The sequence below is a fragment of the Sphaeramia orbicularis genome, chromosome 18 (assembly GCF_902148855.1).
Source record: "Sphaeramia orbicularis chromosome 18, fSphaOr1.1, whole genome shotgun sequence".
Classification (NCBI taxonomy): Eukaryota; Metazoa; Chordata; class Actinopteri; order Kurtiformes; family Apogonidae; genus Sphaeramia; species Sphaeramia orbicularis.
The window spans coordinates 21,981,806-22,000,730 of record NC_043974.1 but is presented as its reverse complement, the minus strand read 5'-3'; the positions used below and the strand labels follow the sequence as shown (position 1 = coordinate 22,000,730).

Sequence of the window (18,925 nt, the reverse complement as noted above, 5' to 3'; positions counted from 1 at the left end):
AGAAAAAGGGACTTTTTAAACAAAATATATCATTAATTGAACGTTAGCTAAGCATCTCCATTCACTGTCATTGATCCAACTCCATTGGTTTTACTGGTGAGTCAATGTTGTAGAAGATGATGGTGTTTCCACGTTTACTACAGAGCCTCTGAATGTCCAAATGGGTCATATCTGATGACCATGAAAAGCTAAACTGTATTTTAAACCAATTATTTATATGTATTGATAGGATTAGTGGATCAACAGGTATTAAACAGTTTAGATCAGTAAATGTATTTGGTCACCAGTGGGTGTTTGGGTCTTTATAGGTTATCATTATCTGGGGCAGCCATGGCTCAGTTGGTAGAGCGGGTCGTCCAATAACCGAAGGGCTGGCAGTTTGAATCCCGCTCTGTCCACATGCTGTTGTGTCCTTGGGCAAGACACTTCACCCCCCTTGCCTCCAGTGCTGCTACTCACACTGGTGTATGAATGTGTGTGAATGTTTGGTGGTGGTCGGCGCAGATTGGCAGCCACGCTTCCGTCAGTCTGCCCCAGGGCAGCTGTGGATACAGATGTAGTTTACCACCACCAGAGGGAGGATGTGAGAGGGAATGAATAATGGATCCACTGTGTACGCTTTGAGTATGCATTCATAAAAAGCGCTATATAAACCTAATCTATTATTATTATTATGATAGTGTATGAGTATACAGGGTGTATAAAAGAAAACTATACATTTTGAAACCCCCCCCCCCCCCCCTGTTTTGCATTTGATAATTTTTGGAATTTTCTTTTATGGATGTTGGTAGGTAGGGAATTGGTGGATATTTTTCTAAATTTACAGATTATGCATGAGTGAGCAGGGGCAAATTGCACAATATAAGTTAAAACTGGTCTGCCCTCTCCGGGTCAGTGGAGAGTCTTTGCCCCAAGTGGAGGAGTTCAAGTATCTCGGGGTCTTGTTCATGAGTGAGTGAAAGATGGAGTGTGAGATTGACAGACGGATCGGTGCAGCATCTGCAGTGATGCAGTCGCTGTACCGGTCTGTCGTGGTGAAGAAGGAGCTGAGCCGAGAGGCGAAGCTCTCAATTTACCGGTCAGTCTACGTTCCTACCCTCACCTATGGTCATGAGCTTTGGGTCATGACCGAAAGGACAAGATCCTGGATACAAGCGGTCGAAATGAGTTTCCTCCACAGGGTGGCTGGGGGCACCCTGAGGGACAGGGTGAGGAGCTCAGTCACCAGGGAGGAGCTTGGAGTAGAGCCGCTGCTCCTCCACGTCGAGAGGGGCCAGCTGAGGTGGCTCGGGCATCTGTTTCGGATGCCTCCTGGACGCCTCCCTGGGGAGGTGTTCCGGGCATGTCCCACCGGGAAGAGACCTCGGGAGAGACCCAGGATACGTTGGAGAGACTATGTCTCTCGGCTGGCCTGGGAACGCCTCGGGGTCACCCCGGAAGAGCTGGAGGAGGTGTCTGGGGAGAGGGAAGTCTGGGCATCCCTGCTTAGACTGTTACCCCCGTGACCCGGCCCTGGAAGAAGCGGAAGCATTAACAGCATTAACACTTTGGCCACCATGTCAATTTAATTTCTTCACCCATGGCAGCTGTTCCTGCCTTTCAAAGTTAATTTAACTTGTTTAGGCCTGAAAATGTCACTGAGGACAGGCCGGGTTAGTTTTAAACCTGACCCTGGATTGCACAATTCACCCCTGCTCACTCATGCATGAAAACCTGGGTCTGTAAATTTGGACAAATATCCACCAATCCTCTACCTACCGATGTCCATAAAAGAAAATTCCAAAAATTATCAAATGCAGAACTGGGGGTAATTTTTCAAAATGTATAGTTTTTTTTATACACCCTGTATGGTATATGTGTAATCCATACAGAGTTCTACTAACTGTGTGAATTCATCTTGGATACAGAACATTTGTTTGTGCTTCGCTTTTCTTGTTTCATTTATTATACAACAAGTCTAAGTGGCTTAATTAGGTTTCAGTGTCTTTCTTGAAAGCAGATTTTTTTTTTTATATTACTTTTAGACTTAGTGCATAATAAATTCCCTTAGCACATGAAAGAACGTTTCACATAAAAGCTTGTTTTCAAAGATGTATTCACTTGGGATATGTAACCACATCTGTGTTTCTGATTTCAGCACAAGTTTTTTGCAGTACAAGAGACTAAAATGAGAACACTGCACAAGCGTGACTTTGAAACTCAATATTTTTCATTTCTTATGTTAAGTATTCACAGACTTTTTAAGTCTACGAGGCAGGGAAAGCGTGAAGTCAGCTGCCAGGCTTCCTGTTTTCCCAAAGCTTATGTTTGTGCCTGTGAATACTTTCTCTCATTTAACATTCCAAAGGTTTTTCAGGCACAGCTGTTACCTGAAATATTGAGACAGAATTTTCACCAAACACCTTTTCTTTCCGTATATTTGTTGTCATCCTGGGACGGTGCAGCTTGTGGTGAATGCTGTGCTTACATTTTAATTTCAGGCTGGCAGTCACTGCAGAATGAACAAAGTTTTACACATTCAGAGTAAATTTAGAGGATTGAGGTGCGAAAAACTTCAGCTATGTAGTGCAAAAAAAGAAAATGACAAAGGGCCACAGTGAAGCCTGCACTTTTTAGGCTTTAAAGCAGGGGGGTGTCAAACTCATTTCAGTTCAGTGGTCACATACAGAACAATGTCATCTCACATGACTTAAACCAGAAAAACAATAACAGTGAAAAAAGTAAAATTACATGATGAAAATGTTTACATCTACAAACTATCCTTTAAAAAATGTGAATAACATGAACAACAGTGAACAACTTGACATTTCTTAAGAAAAATCAGTGCAGTTTTAACAATATTATGCCTCAGCTTATCATTTACACATGTGCATTATATCATAGTGCATCTACAAAGACGGCAAGTCAATGAATATCAATATTATTATATTGATATTCGTACAAAATATTGGGGGTAGGAGTACATCAGTTTTTACTTTTTCCTACTCCTTTTCGAGCATGTATAATTCTATTTCATTTGTTTCATCATCATCATCATCATCATCATTATTATTATTATTATTATTATTATTATTATTATTATTATTATTATTATTATTATTATTATTATTATTATTATTATTATTATATTGATATTCATACAAAATATTGGGGGTAGGAGTGAATAAGTTTTTACTTTTTCCTACTCCTTTTCGAGCATGTATAATTCTATTTCATTTGTTTTATTATTATTATTATTATTATTATTATTATTATTATTATTATTCATACAAAATATTGGGGGTAGAAGTAAATAAGTTTTTACTTTTTCCTACTCCTTTTCGAGCATTTATAATTGTATTTCATTTGTTTTGTTTATATTATTATTATTATTATTATTATTATTATTATTATTATTATTATTATTAATAATAATAATAATAATAATAATAATAATAATAATAACTATTATTATTTATTGTTTTTGTGGTTTGTTTGCTCATCAATCATTTATGTACCAGTACGTATATTTTGCTGGTTGATTTTTGTTTTTATTTCACTGTTTACATGTTTGACATAAAGATTCCATTCATTCATTCATTCATTCATTCATTCAAAGGGTTAATTTCACAAATTCTTCCCACGGGCCACTTTGGACCCTTTGCCAGGCCAGTTTTGGCCCGGGGGCCGTATGTTTCACACCCCTGCTTTAAAAGACTTTGTCCCTGAAGCTGTTGAGTAAGGCGATGGAATTTGGCCACGACTGGAACACAAACTGGTGACAGTTTTATTAGTGTAACCCACTGCCCTCCCACTGTGTACAAAGGAAAGGGTTTACCTTGGCAAGGTGAAATTGGTTGCATAAGGAACTGTGCCTCCCAGGAGTAAGCTACTAAGTGGCATCCTTAACTACGCTGCCTCCCTGCTGCTCTATTAATACTCCCAACACCATGCACCTCTCCACCACTCGTCCTCACGGCCTGTAGCGTCCCTACCCCTCTATCCTTCACCTCCTGTGAGAACTGAAATATGTCTACAGGGAAAGACCGGAGGTGTCAGGGAATCGTTGCTAAAATAATAATGACCTGCACAAATCGAGTCTGACACATTAGAGCGGGCTGCTGCGTGTCTGGGAGGAAGAACAGGTGACTGAGGAAGAGGGGGAGGAGGGGGCTTTATTAGAGCAATTTGATGAGACAGCAGTAACTCCCTTGACTCCTCACGTACACACACTCACACACACCTTCTTAATTGGGTTTAGTGCGTGTCTTGGCACCAGACGCAGCCAGTTTTAGTTGAATTAGTCTCCTGAATAGTCATTTACTTCTCGCTGATGAAGTGCTACTTTGAGCCACAGAGGAAGGAGGGGAAAAGGAGGGAGGGCTAAGGTGGCCAAACACACCCCCCTCCCCCTCCCAAACACCACCACCTTCTATCTGATGAGGCTCCTCCTCCTCCCTCAGGTCACAGCCTCTTCACCTGCCTCACACACACAGGCAGCAGCAATGGCAGCACCGCATTGTAAACCCCCCCCCCCCCCCAAATCCTGCTCTGAATACCAAACAGCTCTGTACTCTGCTGTAACACCAGGTTACACATTATGTTTACAGATCCCCAGTTGAACAGAGCCACACTGTCCTCTGGTGGTGAGATAGTTCAACTGCAACTTTGTTTCATCTCATCAGTGAATTCAGTTCTGTGACAAAGGAAAAGAGGTGTTTAATATCTGAGGTGATTAATAAAAATAGCAGATGTTTTGCAGCTGTTCTGCAAGGGGCGCAGTATTATTTTAGTTAAAGTTTGCACAAACAAGGTCACCGTGAGGAGTTAAGTTTTAGAGACTAATAAGATCAAGATTTTTTTTTTTTTTGGCCCAAAATTTGCATTTCTGCTTGTGCTGCATCCTTGTAAACATATTTAAAAGGCATTCAACACACATAAAGCGAGACAAATTAACACTGAAATTAAATAGTTAAAAGCAAAACATCATACAAAGATGCATTAAGTTGTTGTGTTTTCTCTGTGTATAGAATTTCATGCATAGAGTAAAAAAAAAATCATTCATTATGATCATTATTATTCAAGCAAACATATACCAAACATACACCTGTGCTTCTTTTATATGTGTTTATTTCATATATTAACCTTTAAAGACCTTGAACTGTTTTTGCAGCGATGTCCAGAGTGATTTATCACCATTTTTTCATATAATGTTACCAATATGGCCAATATTTAGCATTTTTAACTGAAAATAAGCTATTTTTCTATGTTGAATTTACTGATTATGTAGATGCTCATGAAAGTTGAGAACAAAATCGAAGGTTATTACGTCACAATGGAAAAAAATGGCTTATTTAGCAACACATATTATGAACTGAATGTAAAAACAAGCATTAATCCACAGTCATTTGTCAAACTACATGGGTTTTATTGGTGAATCAGTGTTGCAGAAGACGACTGTGTTTCCAGGTTTAATATGTAGCCTCTGATCGTGCAAATGGGTCGTGTATGAAGTGTCTCAAAAAGCTAAGAAACTGCAATTTAGCTGAATTATTTCAGTAAATTTATAGGATTAGTTGATGAAAAAGAATATAAAATTGAAATCAGTAGATGCATGTGGTTGCCAGCAGCTGTTCAGTTCTTCGAGGGTTATAAAGTGTGTGTTTAGTGTATCTGCTTAAGTGTTTGTCTGCTTCTTTTATATGTGTTTATTTTATATATTAACCTTGAACTGTTTTTTTGAGTTATTTGTCACCATTTTTTTCCTATAATGTTACCAATATGGCCAATATTTAGCATTTTTAATTGAAAATAAGGTATTCTTCTATATTTAATTTACTGATTATGTAGATGCTCATAAAATTTGAGAACAAAATCGAAGGTTATTATGTCACAATGAACAAAATGGCTTATTTAGCAACACATATCATTAACTGAATGTAAAAACAAGCATTTATCCATAATCATTTGTCAAACTACATGGGTTTTATTGGTGAATCAGTGTTACAGAACTGTGTTTCCAGGTTTAATATGTAGCCTCTGAACGTCCAAATGGGTTGTGTATGAAATGAATGAAAGTGCAATTTACCGGAATTAGTTTTGATAGATTTATAGGATTAGGTGATTGAAAATATTAAAGATTTTAGATCAGTAGATGCTTTTGGTCGCCAGCAGCTGTTCAGTCCTTTGAGGGTTATAAAGCATGTGTTTTGTGTTTATCTGCTTATGTATGTCTGTTTTTATATACAGTATATAAAATAAAAACATAAAAAATAACTTTGATTTAGTACACCATGTAGTAATAATAATAATAATAATAATAATAATAATAATAATAATAATAATAATAATAATAATAATAATAATAATAATAATAATAATTTTATTTATATAGCACCTTTAACCTTCGGTATCCCGTCCAGCAAGGCCCTTACTAAGCCACAAGTGTGCCTTTTTGGCACACTTGTGGAATAACGTCAAAAAATTTTTCATACAGTTTGTTTTTAATTCTTTTACACTTTTTTCTATTCATCAACTTGAGCCGTAAATAAAAATACCAAATACTCAATAACTGTCACATTTTTTAACCCTTTAAATGCCGTGTTTGTGATGTAAACAAACCATTTTTTTGGTTTGGAGAAAACACAAAAAAATATTTTATTTCAGTATACTACATAAAAAGTGGATCACATATTATTTAACTTTTGCAGCCTGGCATATGTCAGTGACTAACAGCAATACTGGTAAATTTGAATTAATATTTTTGGCGCTAGGTCAAATGTACAAAAATACTAGCATCTGTCACCAAGTGTGTGAAAAATGCACACCTATAAATCAAACTATTAAATATTATATATGGATTTATTTTTCTGCTCTAATTTGATTTTATTTTTGTAAATCCAGGTCAGCCCTAATCATACATATCAAATGGAAGAAATAGTGTGTTTTAGGCACACTTGGGAGACAGATGCTAGTCTGGTAATTTTCTTTTGTTTACAATGTGCAAATTTTAGTTGGTGGCCAGAATTGTAAAGATCATGCAAAAATGAACAACTTCTGAATTCTAACCTTATTTAAAATGTGAAAAATAATATTTTAGTTTTTTAACACAATGTGCAAAGTGTGCCTAAAAGGTGCACCCGGATACTGGAGGGTTAAAAACTAAGTTTACAAAGTGCTTTGACAGACAAAGCAAAAGTGCACAACAGCAGAATAAAAACAACACAACACAATAAAAGAGATAAGTACAGAAAACACTAAATCACGACTAACTTTAAATGTATTATAGTGGAGAGGGCAGAAATAACAGAACATGGTGCTGTCAGATGAATGCAAAATGAAGGAATGGAATAAAACATCATGTATGTCAATATAAATGAATAACCAAAACAGGGTGAAATTAAATATTAACATTAAAAACATTAAAAGGAGACAACATGACATAAAAGCAAGTCTATAAAAATACGCTTTAAGTAGTGATTTAAATGATGACACTGATTCCATGTAGATCTTTTTTGTGTTTGCACAGTTGCATTGACAAGAAAGACAGAACAGTCAGATAAGACAGATTTCAAAGGTTTAACACAATTATTACTCAAACCCTTAGACCGATAATAACAAACCCAGTTATCTCTTTATTTATGAGATAACTGCCATTCCCGAACTGAGCCTTTTAATTGTCCTTTTCGAGTGAGTCCCACTGTGTCAGTACTTAATGTTATGGGAGTTCATTCTGCCTATTGAAAGCATTCAATGGAAATCCATATGTCATTGCACAAGGACAGACTGCACTGTTACTGTGCATATAAATGGGCCATGACAAATGAGAGCAGGGAAGGTTAATGTGGAATGGTCTGAATTTCCTCTGTGGGTTCGTGTTGAAGCCCGGCTAAAAAAAAACAAAACAAAAAAACAAAACAAAAAAACAAATAGTGGTAGATTAATGTGTAAATAATGTACAGCACAGATGCCAAACATCTGGCCCGGGGGCCAAGTCCGGCCCGCCAAAGGGTCCAGTCCGGCCCCTGGGATGAATTTATGAGATGCAAAAATAGATATTAAGATATTAATCCTTTTAGTTCAGGTTCCACATTCAGACCAGTTCAATCTCCAGTGGGCCAGACCAGTAAAATACTATCATTTGATTTGATTTTTGATTTTGATTTGATTTATTTATTTATTTCAGACATCCAAAAAAAAAACCCAAAACAAAATAAAAACAAAATAAAACATTCAAATGGACAGAATCTATCTCCAAGCACATACAAGTCTGATTTTTGCATGGTCGAAAAGGAGTAGGAAGAAGTATGAACTTATTTAATCCTACCCCTCATCATAACATATACTCATAACTCCAAATTTTTCTCTTTGTAAATGGAAATATTTTCATGTATTTACACTAAAACAAAGTAGAATTTCACCAAAAACGTGAAAAATCTGAACAAATGTGAAAAACCTGAAATGTCTTAAGAAAAATACGTGCACTTTTAACAATATTCTGCCTGATACTAAATGTTTTGTGTATTTGTAGATCCACTGTGATCTGTGAGTTATAATGAACATGTGGAAATGATAAACTGAAGCAGAATATTGTTAAAAATTACACTTATTCTTTCAGTTTGTTCAAGTTATTCACATTGTTTGAAAGGACAGTTTGTAGATGTAAACATTTTCATTATGTAATTTTACTTTTTTCACTGTAAAATATAGAAAAAAGTTTGGAGTTGACATTATTTCTATATTATTCTGTTATTATTTTACCGGTTCGGCCCACTTCAGATCAAATTTAGCTGAATGTGGCCCCTGAACTAAAATGACTTTGACACCCTTGATGGACAGTCTCTAAGTGAGGAGAAAATGGACATAAGTGACAATGCCACATACCACTTTTTGTCAGTTAATGACAAAAACTCACTTAAAATCTTCACTTATTTTACACATTCAGTTCCTAAAGAATGAAATCTAATTTGAGCTACCGTTACACGTGTCATGTAAAAATGACTGATAGCAGAAATGAAGAAGACACCCAGCAGCCTTCTATTAGTTTTCCCCTGCAACGTCTGTGGCCCCATAACAGCAGACTGTTGGTAACCGATGGCAACAAGCCCGGTAAACACAGAAACATGCTTAACACACACTCCTGCAGAGGGTTTCTCAGCCCTGTCAGCAGATGCAGAGCGGCGAATCCCAGTCTGGCCCAAGCGAGCCTGGGGAGTTCCTCTGACCTTCTGTGTGAATGACGTGCTCATAAATAAGGGTGTGTATTAGCAAGAATCTGGCAATGCAATACAAATCACAATACTAGGATCACAATACAATATATTGTGATATATCACAATACTATTAACAAGGTGATATTTTTGTTTTGTTGCTTTTTTTAAAAGATTATTTCCTGGAAAAGCTTAGTGCAGCATTTGGATAAATAAAGTTTTAACGTGGCTTTACCGGTACAAAAAAACACTTGTTACGCCCCAGCTAGGGGACCCTAGGGTGCAACATGAAAAGTGTGGTCACCTTTCCTCACTCCCCAGCCACATGTTTTACCCTTTCATGCACACTGGTCACTACAGTGGACAGCCATTCTACAGCTGTTCTCCTGTATATTCATGGATTTTTTTTTTTTTTTTTTTTTACACACATCTTTATTAAAGTTTTAAGACACTACATATCTTTTCTGACATGAATCGGTAACATTATCAAGGTCAAGGTAGCTTTATTTATACCCGTAGGTAGATTTGTTTTGCAGTCTAGGTGATTGCCTTGGCATTACAACAACACTTACATTGAACATGCAAGACAGGCACTTGATCACGCTTACAGACAGGACAAAAAGTGCTCAGTGTTCCACCATTCATCGGTTATGTAGATCTCTACTGACCATAAACCCCCAGAATCACAAGCCCTCCCCATAGTTTTCACACAGTTTATCAGTAAATACATGTTTCTGTGCGTCAAAAATGAAACGTGCGGTGTCCAGCTGAGTGGACATTTTTGCAACTTCATGAAAAATAGGTTCATAAGATTTTTTTTTTTCATTTTTTTTTTTTTTTTATGTATATATACAGGGTGGGGAAGCAAAATTTACAATATTTTGAGGCAGGGATTGAAAGACAGTGTATGACCAATTAGTTTATTGAAAGTCATGAGAATTTATTTACCACAAGAAAATGTACATAATAGAAATGTTTTTATTCTATGTGTCCTCCTTCTTTCTCAATAACTGCCTTCACACGCTTCCTGAAACTTGCGCAAGTGTTCCTCAAATATTCAGGTGACAATTTCTCCCATTCTTCTTTAATAGTATCTTCCAGACTTTCTCCTAATAGTTTTGCTCATAGTCATTCTCTTCTTTACATTATAAACGGTCTTTATGGACACTCCAACTATTTTTGAAATCTCCTTTGGTGTGACGAGTGCATTCAGCAAATCACACACTCTTTGACGTTTGCTTTCCTGATTACTCATATGGGCAAAAGTTTCTGAAAAGGTATGGATAATAGTGTTAGGTATGATTATGACATCAATATATGTTTGGTTTCAAAACAATTGACGTAGTGCCTGCTGAGAAAAAACAACTAAATGTTCATTGTAAATTTTGCTTCCCCACCCTGTATATATTTTTTTTAATTATTTTTTTATTTTATTTTATTTATTTTTTTTTTTTTTCAGAAGAAAATTTTCAATCACATTGTTTTTTTCATGCCTAAAGAGGAATAAAAACATTCAGGAAAAAATTTTGATTAAGGTTCTCATAATTCGTGCATGAAAGCGTTAACAAAAAGTGATTTATTTACATGGTGCAACATAAAGATACTGAAAACTGGACATAAAGGCAACTGAAACTTCAGGGTGGGCTCTGGCCAAAACAACAAACAAAACTGTACTACCGAGAAATGAAGCAGACCTGCAAAATAAAGAAACCAAAATACTAGATGTAACCTTCCTTATCAAAAACAGGAGAAAACGAGACAAAACAAAAAGGGCAGCCCACCCCTACTGCTGAACTGGGAGCACTGGCAGAATGAAGGCGGGGTTGGGAGTGGAGGAAGTGCGACATTGGTCCGGCCCAGCTCCGTGGTGTTTAAAGGTCCGCCTCCAGCTGCTGCTCCAATCACGTGGGGTAATCTGGCTCAGCACCTGGAACACATTATCCACTCACAGCAAAGAAAAATGGACACACCCACTGAGTGACGCCCAGACCCACACTCAAATAAATGATATTTTACAGACATTACAGTTTAAGATTCTGCTTAAATGTTCATGTTCTATTGCGAAAAGATTAGTGTTCAGTCCCTAAATCATCCAACATCATAACATTTTTGTGCATTCCCAGTAAAAAAAAAAACCCTCTTTCAGACAGTAAAAAGTGCTTTTAGGATGCTTGAATTATCCAGTATTCAACAAAACAGCGTTAGCAATTTCAAAAAATTACATTTATGACCTGCAGTATCACAATACTACTTTTGTAGTATACAAACAACCGAACAAAATACCCATGTGAATACAGAAATAAAAGAGTTAGAAAAACAAAAAACAAAAATGAACCTCCTCCATCTGCATTTGAATAATTACCTCAAAATATCGATACAGTACTTTTTAATATCAGTACATTATTATGAAGTGAAATATCGCGATATATTGCGATACTGATATTTTCTTACACCCCTGCTCATAAATACTGACAGCGTCTTATTAATGGACTAATGTCTGCATGCACGTTATCACATTCCACAAGTTTACATACAAATACTAAGTCTGAAATATTCCAGATGCGTTCTCTTCTGCTCCCTGTTCTCATTCTCCTCTGTTTGTCCTTTGTTATGGTTTTAGGGTAGGTGATTTGTTATGCTTAAACAGGAGGGAGGGTCCCATGGGAGCACCCCTCTGATCCCATATCACAAACCAACACACACACGCCTATAAACAGCATCATTCTTACACACATAATACACTCTATCTCACCTCTAGCAATTCCATTTTTACCAAGTTATGTTTCCTCTCCCAGATGTTGAGATTTCTTTGAGGAGGAGGGATAGTGAGTTTATTGGTAGAAGGATGGTGATGTTCTCGGAGGAGGAAATTAATGGATGTGATGATGGAGGACACGCAGGTAGTTAGTGTGAAAGACGAAGATGCAGGAGATGGGGCGGAAAGGTAGTAGATGATTCCTCACCCACCAACAATTTCCATCTGTGAGTTTTCTGTGGCAAAATATTCTGATGTTAGTGTAATGCAGTGTTTTTCAACCTTGGGGTCAGGACCCCACGTGGGGTCGCCTGGAATTCAAATGGGGTTGCCTGAAATTTATAGTAATTGCTAAAAATAAAACTGAAAACTTACTAATAAAAAATATATGATGAGTTAAGAGAGACAATCCCAATCCATAAAAGACATGACGAACTGAAGCTGAAACTGAAGCACTGTGGTTCTGTTTATCTGTCAAATGTTCATTGTGGTCAGTTTCAGATGCTGCAGCTCTTTCATAATTCATAATTTGAGTTCTTGTTTGTTCAGTATTAATTGTCAGCCTTGTAAATCCAATCTGGACTGACTGTACATATCCTGACCAAGGAAAAGAAAATTCTCACTTTGTGCAGTAATCTACACCTGGCTTTTCTGCCTCCGTCCATAATAATATACATTATATAGACTAAATGTCATCTAAAATTAATGTTTATTTGCAACATAGTATAGCAAATTATTATATGATAAAAAACAAATTAATTATAGCAAAAATAATGTGTCCGTTTTAAATGTTTGGGGTCGCCAGAAATTTGTTAAAATATGTTAAAATGGGATCATGAGCTAAAAAAGGTTGGGAACCACTGGTATAAAGTGTTTTCTATCAGTCTGTCCCAGGGCAGCTGTGGCTACATATGTAGTTTACCACGACCAGAGGGAGAATGTGAGAGCGAATGAATAATGGATCAATAATGTAAAGTGCTTTGGGTGTCTAGAAAAGCACTATATAAATCCAATCCATTATTATTATTATTGTTATTATTATTATTGTTATTATTATTATTGTTATTATTATTATTATTATTATTATTATTATTATTATTCAGAGCACATAGTATATGACCCTAATACGTACAATACAAAGTGAAACACCTGTAGAAATACTTCTTTATTGACCTTTATTGTTGAAATATGCACTACATGAAAAAGCTTTAAAAACAACCAAAAACACATCTGTTGGTACTTGTTAAAGCCAAAAACTCATACTTGTATCATATGGCCTATCTGTTTTTATCTGATGTTTGGGGTTTTATTTATTTTTTTGTAATTTGTGCCGTGTGTGAAACACTTTGTAAGATTAAAAAAAAAAAAAGCTGAGGCTGATGGTGACAACCTGAAGCACCTCCAGTAGCACTTTGTAATGATGTAAACTACTTCAGCCTTATATTATGTATACGACAAAATGCATATTTTCTGAATACTAATTTATTTCTATTTATTGGTTTGCTCAGTGATGCTTCTTAAAATGCTGCAGGACGTGCTATTTCTAATTCTACAATTCTGTTTCTAATTATCTTACTTTTTTCTCTGCAACATTTTTTTCTTTTTTTTTTTTTATAGTTGTTTATTAAAGTAAATAAATTATGCAGCACAGTGAGTTTTTTCATATTTCTCAGTTTCAACCAGTCTCATAAATTTGGCTATTTTGTCATTTTGTTAACAAGGCAGACGGTAAATCTCCACCTCCTCTGATTACAGACTGTCTTTACGCCTCATAATTGTGATTGGAAGACTGCTGTAATGTGTGGTATTATCTGTGCTGGTGTCCAGGTTCCAGCCAGAGGGCATGTGCACAGACTTGAGGAAGTTCATTGATGGTCCCAGTACCTATCTGACGCTGCCTGAGGAGCTGAAGTCAGCCATCGACGCCATCACATACATCGCAGAAGCTCTGCAGGCTGAGAAGGACTACGAAGCTGTAAGATGGATTCTGGATACACTCATCTGTCTGTACTATTTATAGGGCACTCATAGAAATACTCTGAAATATAACATTTCAACCTTAGTCTGTTATTGGAGGACATAACAAGACTTTCTTACTAATGTGAAATTTCTCAAAATTCTTTATTATGTAGAAAATTCAGGTCAATGAAGTTACCGTATTTGGTTCCTACCCATAAGTGGCAAAAAAAAAAAAAAAAAAAATCCAAGAAGAACATATATAAAAATATACAAGAAAAATTCATGTAAGGTGAAAGGAACATATTTTTTAGAACATCGGTGCTGATCCAGACACCTATCCACATTATCCCTTTGAACATCATTCCTTACATTAGTACCATTACTTCATGGTACCTAACAAAGCAGGTACACTCACTGTTCATGCAGAGGTGGACCTTACAGACCCTGTAGACCACACTGGACCTGAGATTGTTGACTCAGTAGCTGGGTTTCCATTAGTTTTCCGCAAAATAAAAGCGATATTTCCACAATTTCGACAAAGTACTTGTAGGTGTTTCCATTCCATTGAAGAGTGTTTGGCTTCTGATGCATGATTTTAGTGAAGTCCCATCTCGTGACATGTCATAATTCTTGTAAAATACTGTAGAGTTTTTGTAAGATGCTCATTTGAGGAAGATGGACGTACTGAGTTTCATACCAAACCTCCATGGTGTTGCCGCTGTAATGTTGGTTCATCTGCTGCTATTGCAGTGACTGTCTTTAACAAAAGAAGAAGGGAACGTATAATCGTCCCAAGGCAAAGTCCTTATTTATGCCACCAGCCACGCAGAATGGATTTCTGGGAGAGAAATTGTACATCAGGAATTCACCAACAAGTTGTGGATCCAAATTTCCAAATGACCTGGGCCACGTTTATTGAACTGTGTGATGTTATTGAACCTCTCGTGGCACTAGACATGTCATGCCCTCGGGAAGCAGTTCCTACACAAAAGCAAGTGTCTATTGTCCGATACAAGCTAGAACCACCTGTTCTGAGTCCAGGGTCATAGGTGAGACGTTTGGCCTGAGCAAAACCACCATGCACAGATGTGTGAAAATGTGCAAAATGTGTTTCCATTACACTTCTGCACTATACTTCTATATCTAAACATCTCAAAAACCACCTCATGAGAGCGCAAAAATGTTTTTGCAAGCTTTGAAAGTTTCTGCGACATTTCGGTGTTTTGTCGTGTAAAATTTACTGCCGCAGGTGGGAGACATCTTTGGTCCTTTTGACGCTCTTCCACACTGTACTCTGGTATGTTGAATTTATGTCTCTGTACTCCCTGATCTGTGTAGCGGAGCTTCGTCAAGTAAATGCACACAGAGTCAAGTCAAAGTTGGAGATGGAGCAGAATTGGAGCCATGTTTATTCATACACAAAATAAACACTGAGTTAATATCTGCAGAAACAACTGACTTTTTTCGCTCTGGGAGGCCATTTTTATTTGCCCCAAAAATAGGTTGGGTTTTAGTTATAGACCACACCCTTTTTACCATTTGTAGAACATTATTCTAGTCACGTTAGGGCCCGCCTTTTTGGTTTTGTCCGTGATAGGGTAAATTTTTACTCGTCTCTATCTAGATTGGACAGTATATATACATATGCAACTATTTCCCAGTATTAATTGATCATATATAAATATGTAACTTTTTTCTAGAACAGGGGTGTCAAACTCAGGCCATATCCTCCCAGTATGATCTGAAGTGGGCCGGACCAGTAAATTAATAACATAATATATAAATAATGCCAACTCCAAACATTTTAATGTGTTTTATAGTGAAAAAAGTAAAATTATATTATGGAAATGTTTACATCTATAAACTTTCCTTTTAAAAATGTGAACAACATGAACAACCATGAAAAAACTGAATTTTATTGAGAAAAATAAGTACAATTTTAACTATATTATGCCTCTGCTTATCATTTGCAAACGTGCATTACAACTTACAGATCACAATGGATCCGCAAATACGCAAAATATCAAGTAACTGGCAGAATATTAGTAAAATTGCATTTACTTCTCTTAGGACATTTCTAGTTTTTCATATTTTTTGTGAAAGGCTAGTTTGTAAATGTACACATTTTCATGTAATTTCACTTTTTTGCATTAAAACAAAGGCAAAATTTGGAATTGTCATTATTTGTAGATTATTTTAATACTGATTTGACCCACTGGAGACTAAAGTAGGGCTTTATATGGTCCCTAAAGCGAAAGGATTGACTGGTAATATGTTGAGTGTAATTGTTGCATTTCACAAATTTATCCTACAGGCCGGATTGGACCCTTTGGGGGGCCGTATATTTTACACCTGTGTCCTAGAATATGTAAATTATTTCCCAGACTGTCCAAAATTTCCACTCAGGTATACTTTTTGTCCACCACGTTTTGAAAACTTTCCATTGGCACACATGTCTTTTTGTAGCGGTTCTCCCAGGAAAAAAGTCAGCTACTCTGGTACGATCTTCACATTACACTATGAATAACTTCTGGCATGCAAATGAACACAAGTTAAAAACTTTTGAATACACACTGAATACTTTTGATTAAAATACTAATTTTTGACACCACAGTTTCCATTAGTTTTCTATTGTGCGATTTACATTTTGTGCTTTTCTGAGGATAATGGAAACCCAGCTACTGTCCTCACTATAACTGTTGCTGTCACTGTCTAGTAATGCATGACCAAAAATAGTCACTTGCCTGATATTCGGTTAAAAGTCTTTCACTTCAGCCCTTTTTCTTTTTGTTCTTCTCCTGTTCCTGTCCCTTCTCTTCTTTCATCCCCTTCCTCTCTTCTTCTTCTCCTGCTGTTTTTACTTCATCCATGCCTCTCCAGTTGAAGGAGGACTGGCAGTACGTGGCCATGGTGGTGGATCGAATGTTCCTCTGGATCTTTGTGGTCTTCACCACCGTGGGTACCCTGGCCATCTTCGCCGACGCCAGCTTCAACCGCACACCCACCGACCCCTTCAAAGCCCCCTGAGGCAGCGGGACGTTAGAACGACGAAGAGGACATCACCGCCGCGTTATTCTCTAGATGCAATTCGACACACTTTAACCCCACTGTGCAATGATTTAGAAACCGTTCACTCCAGGCAAAAGACTCGTTCACTGCTCCTCATGCCTTCCTTCCTTTCTTCCTTCCACTTATGTCTGTACAACTCTGTGTAACTGATTATTTGTCACTTGTACTTTTAAAGCATGACCTCATTTCTCTGACTGAAGCTGCAGACTAAACGAAGATGTTGCTTTTAATGACAATGTTGTGTACAAGTTAAAAAAAAACAACAAAAAAAAAAAAACTTGAATATTCCATTATTATGTAGAGCAATAGTTTCTGCTTCAATGCTCTGAACTTTTCCACAGACAGTTCAATACACATTCACTTCCAACACAGGATCTTATTTCTACCTACTCTAAAAGCAGCACATATTTGAGCACCGAACATTTGTTAAAAGCCATACTGTCAAGAGTTCCTGCACGGTTTTGCTGGCATTCAACCTCGATTTGCAAGTAAATGCAAATGAATGAACATCTTGACGTTCTTCAGCTGAATGAGCAGCTATGTTCAAGAACCTCTTGGCGTACCTGAAAATGCCCACTGCTACGAAATATTTGGACCCATCTCTTTACACTCTGCCTCCCTCTATCGTACTTTCCATAAATCATTTGAAACTGCTCACAGAGGCAGTTACGTACATGAATGCTTTAACTATTGCTTGAAGTAGAATTTCAGCTTGTGAGAGATGTGTATGTAGGTGTGAATCTAGTTAGTTTTCATATATTTGTTACAGTAGGGCCATGGATAGAGTGTGGATCCACAGTTGGATATTCATATGTGGTGTTAACACATAAACACCAAGACAAACCAGATGCTATAATGAGCAAACTGTATGCCTTTCATTTCCCGGTGTCAGAATGTGCTGGAGTGTGGCGCATGCCTTGTGGATATTTATGCGACTGTAGTAATCCTCTTTGTATTTTAGGCACTGGTGTATGTGTACATTTGCATGGAGGCTATTCTTATGTGTGGAGCAGCACGCTAACTCTATTCACCAGCTGCACCAATAGCCTGTGGAATTCCCATTATAGAGGTTCCTCACTCTACCTCTCTCCTTCCTCGCAGACATAACACGTCCATTTGCGAACATCTCGCGTTGCACAAACACATACCCGCCCTTTTAGTCTTGTGCTTTCATTTTGTTCTGAGGGGACAATATCAAAGATCCATCTGCTGTGAGAATTGCAACCCTTGCTCCGTCACCTTCCTGCACCGCTATTAATAACCCCACCCCCCAACGTATGCACACTGGCACTAGTGACCGGACACAACTGCATGGGCTTCCCTGATATTTGCATGTGTGTAAATACACTCGTGCTCCTGCAAATATGCGCAGTGCGTTCATCCCGACAGTCCATTGTGGTGACGGTGCTGATGGTGCTGCAGCTTTACTCATACACACAGGTTTTAGATCAGGGGTCTCAAACATGCGGCCCACCAAAGGTGCAAAAATTCCACAGTCAAGGCTGTGGAACTCATTTTAGTTCAGGTTCCACATGCAGACCAATATGAGCTACAATAAAATAATAACAGCATAATAACCTACAAAAAAGAATGACTCCATATTTTCTTCTCGGTTTGATTTGAAAAAAAAAAATTACATTATGTCTATAAATAATGACAACTTCAAATTTTTGTCAAAAAATAACATTAAATTGAATGAATGAATGAATGAATGAATGAAATCTTTATTTCAAACATGTAGAGAGTGAAATAAAAACAAAAATCAACCAGCAAAATATAAGTACTGGTACATAAGTGATTGATAAGCAAACAAACCAGAAAAATAAATACATAAATAATAATAATAATAATATAAAGAGAACAAAAAAAATGGAATTATACATACTCGAAAAGGAGTAGGAAGAAGTAAAAACTTGTATACACCTACCCCCAATTACTATTCCTTATGATCACT

At 37.0% G+C, this 18,925-nt stretch overlaps 1 protein-coding gene across 1 annotated transcript in view; it reads left to right on the top strand.

Annotated features, from left to right (window-relative positions):
- chrnb1 (cholinergic receptor, nicotinic, beta 1 (muscle)) overlaps positions 1-18,064 on the top strand; it is a 67,590-nt gene extending 49,526 nt beyond the window's left edge. Inside the window, exons 10-11 of the mRNA XM_030161698.1 lie at positions 13,771-13,918; positions 16,783-18,064. Of these exons, the coding sequence (XP_030017558.1) occupies positions 13,771-13,918; positions 16,783-16,929 (295 nt within the window). The 3' untranslated portion in view covers positions 16,930-18,064. The remainder of the gene's footprint in view (positions 1-13,770; positions 13,919-16,782) is intronic.
- Positions 18,065-18,925: the final 861 nt, after the last annotated feature.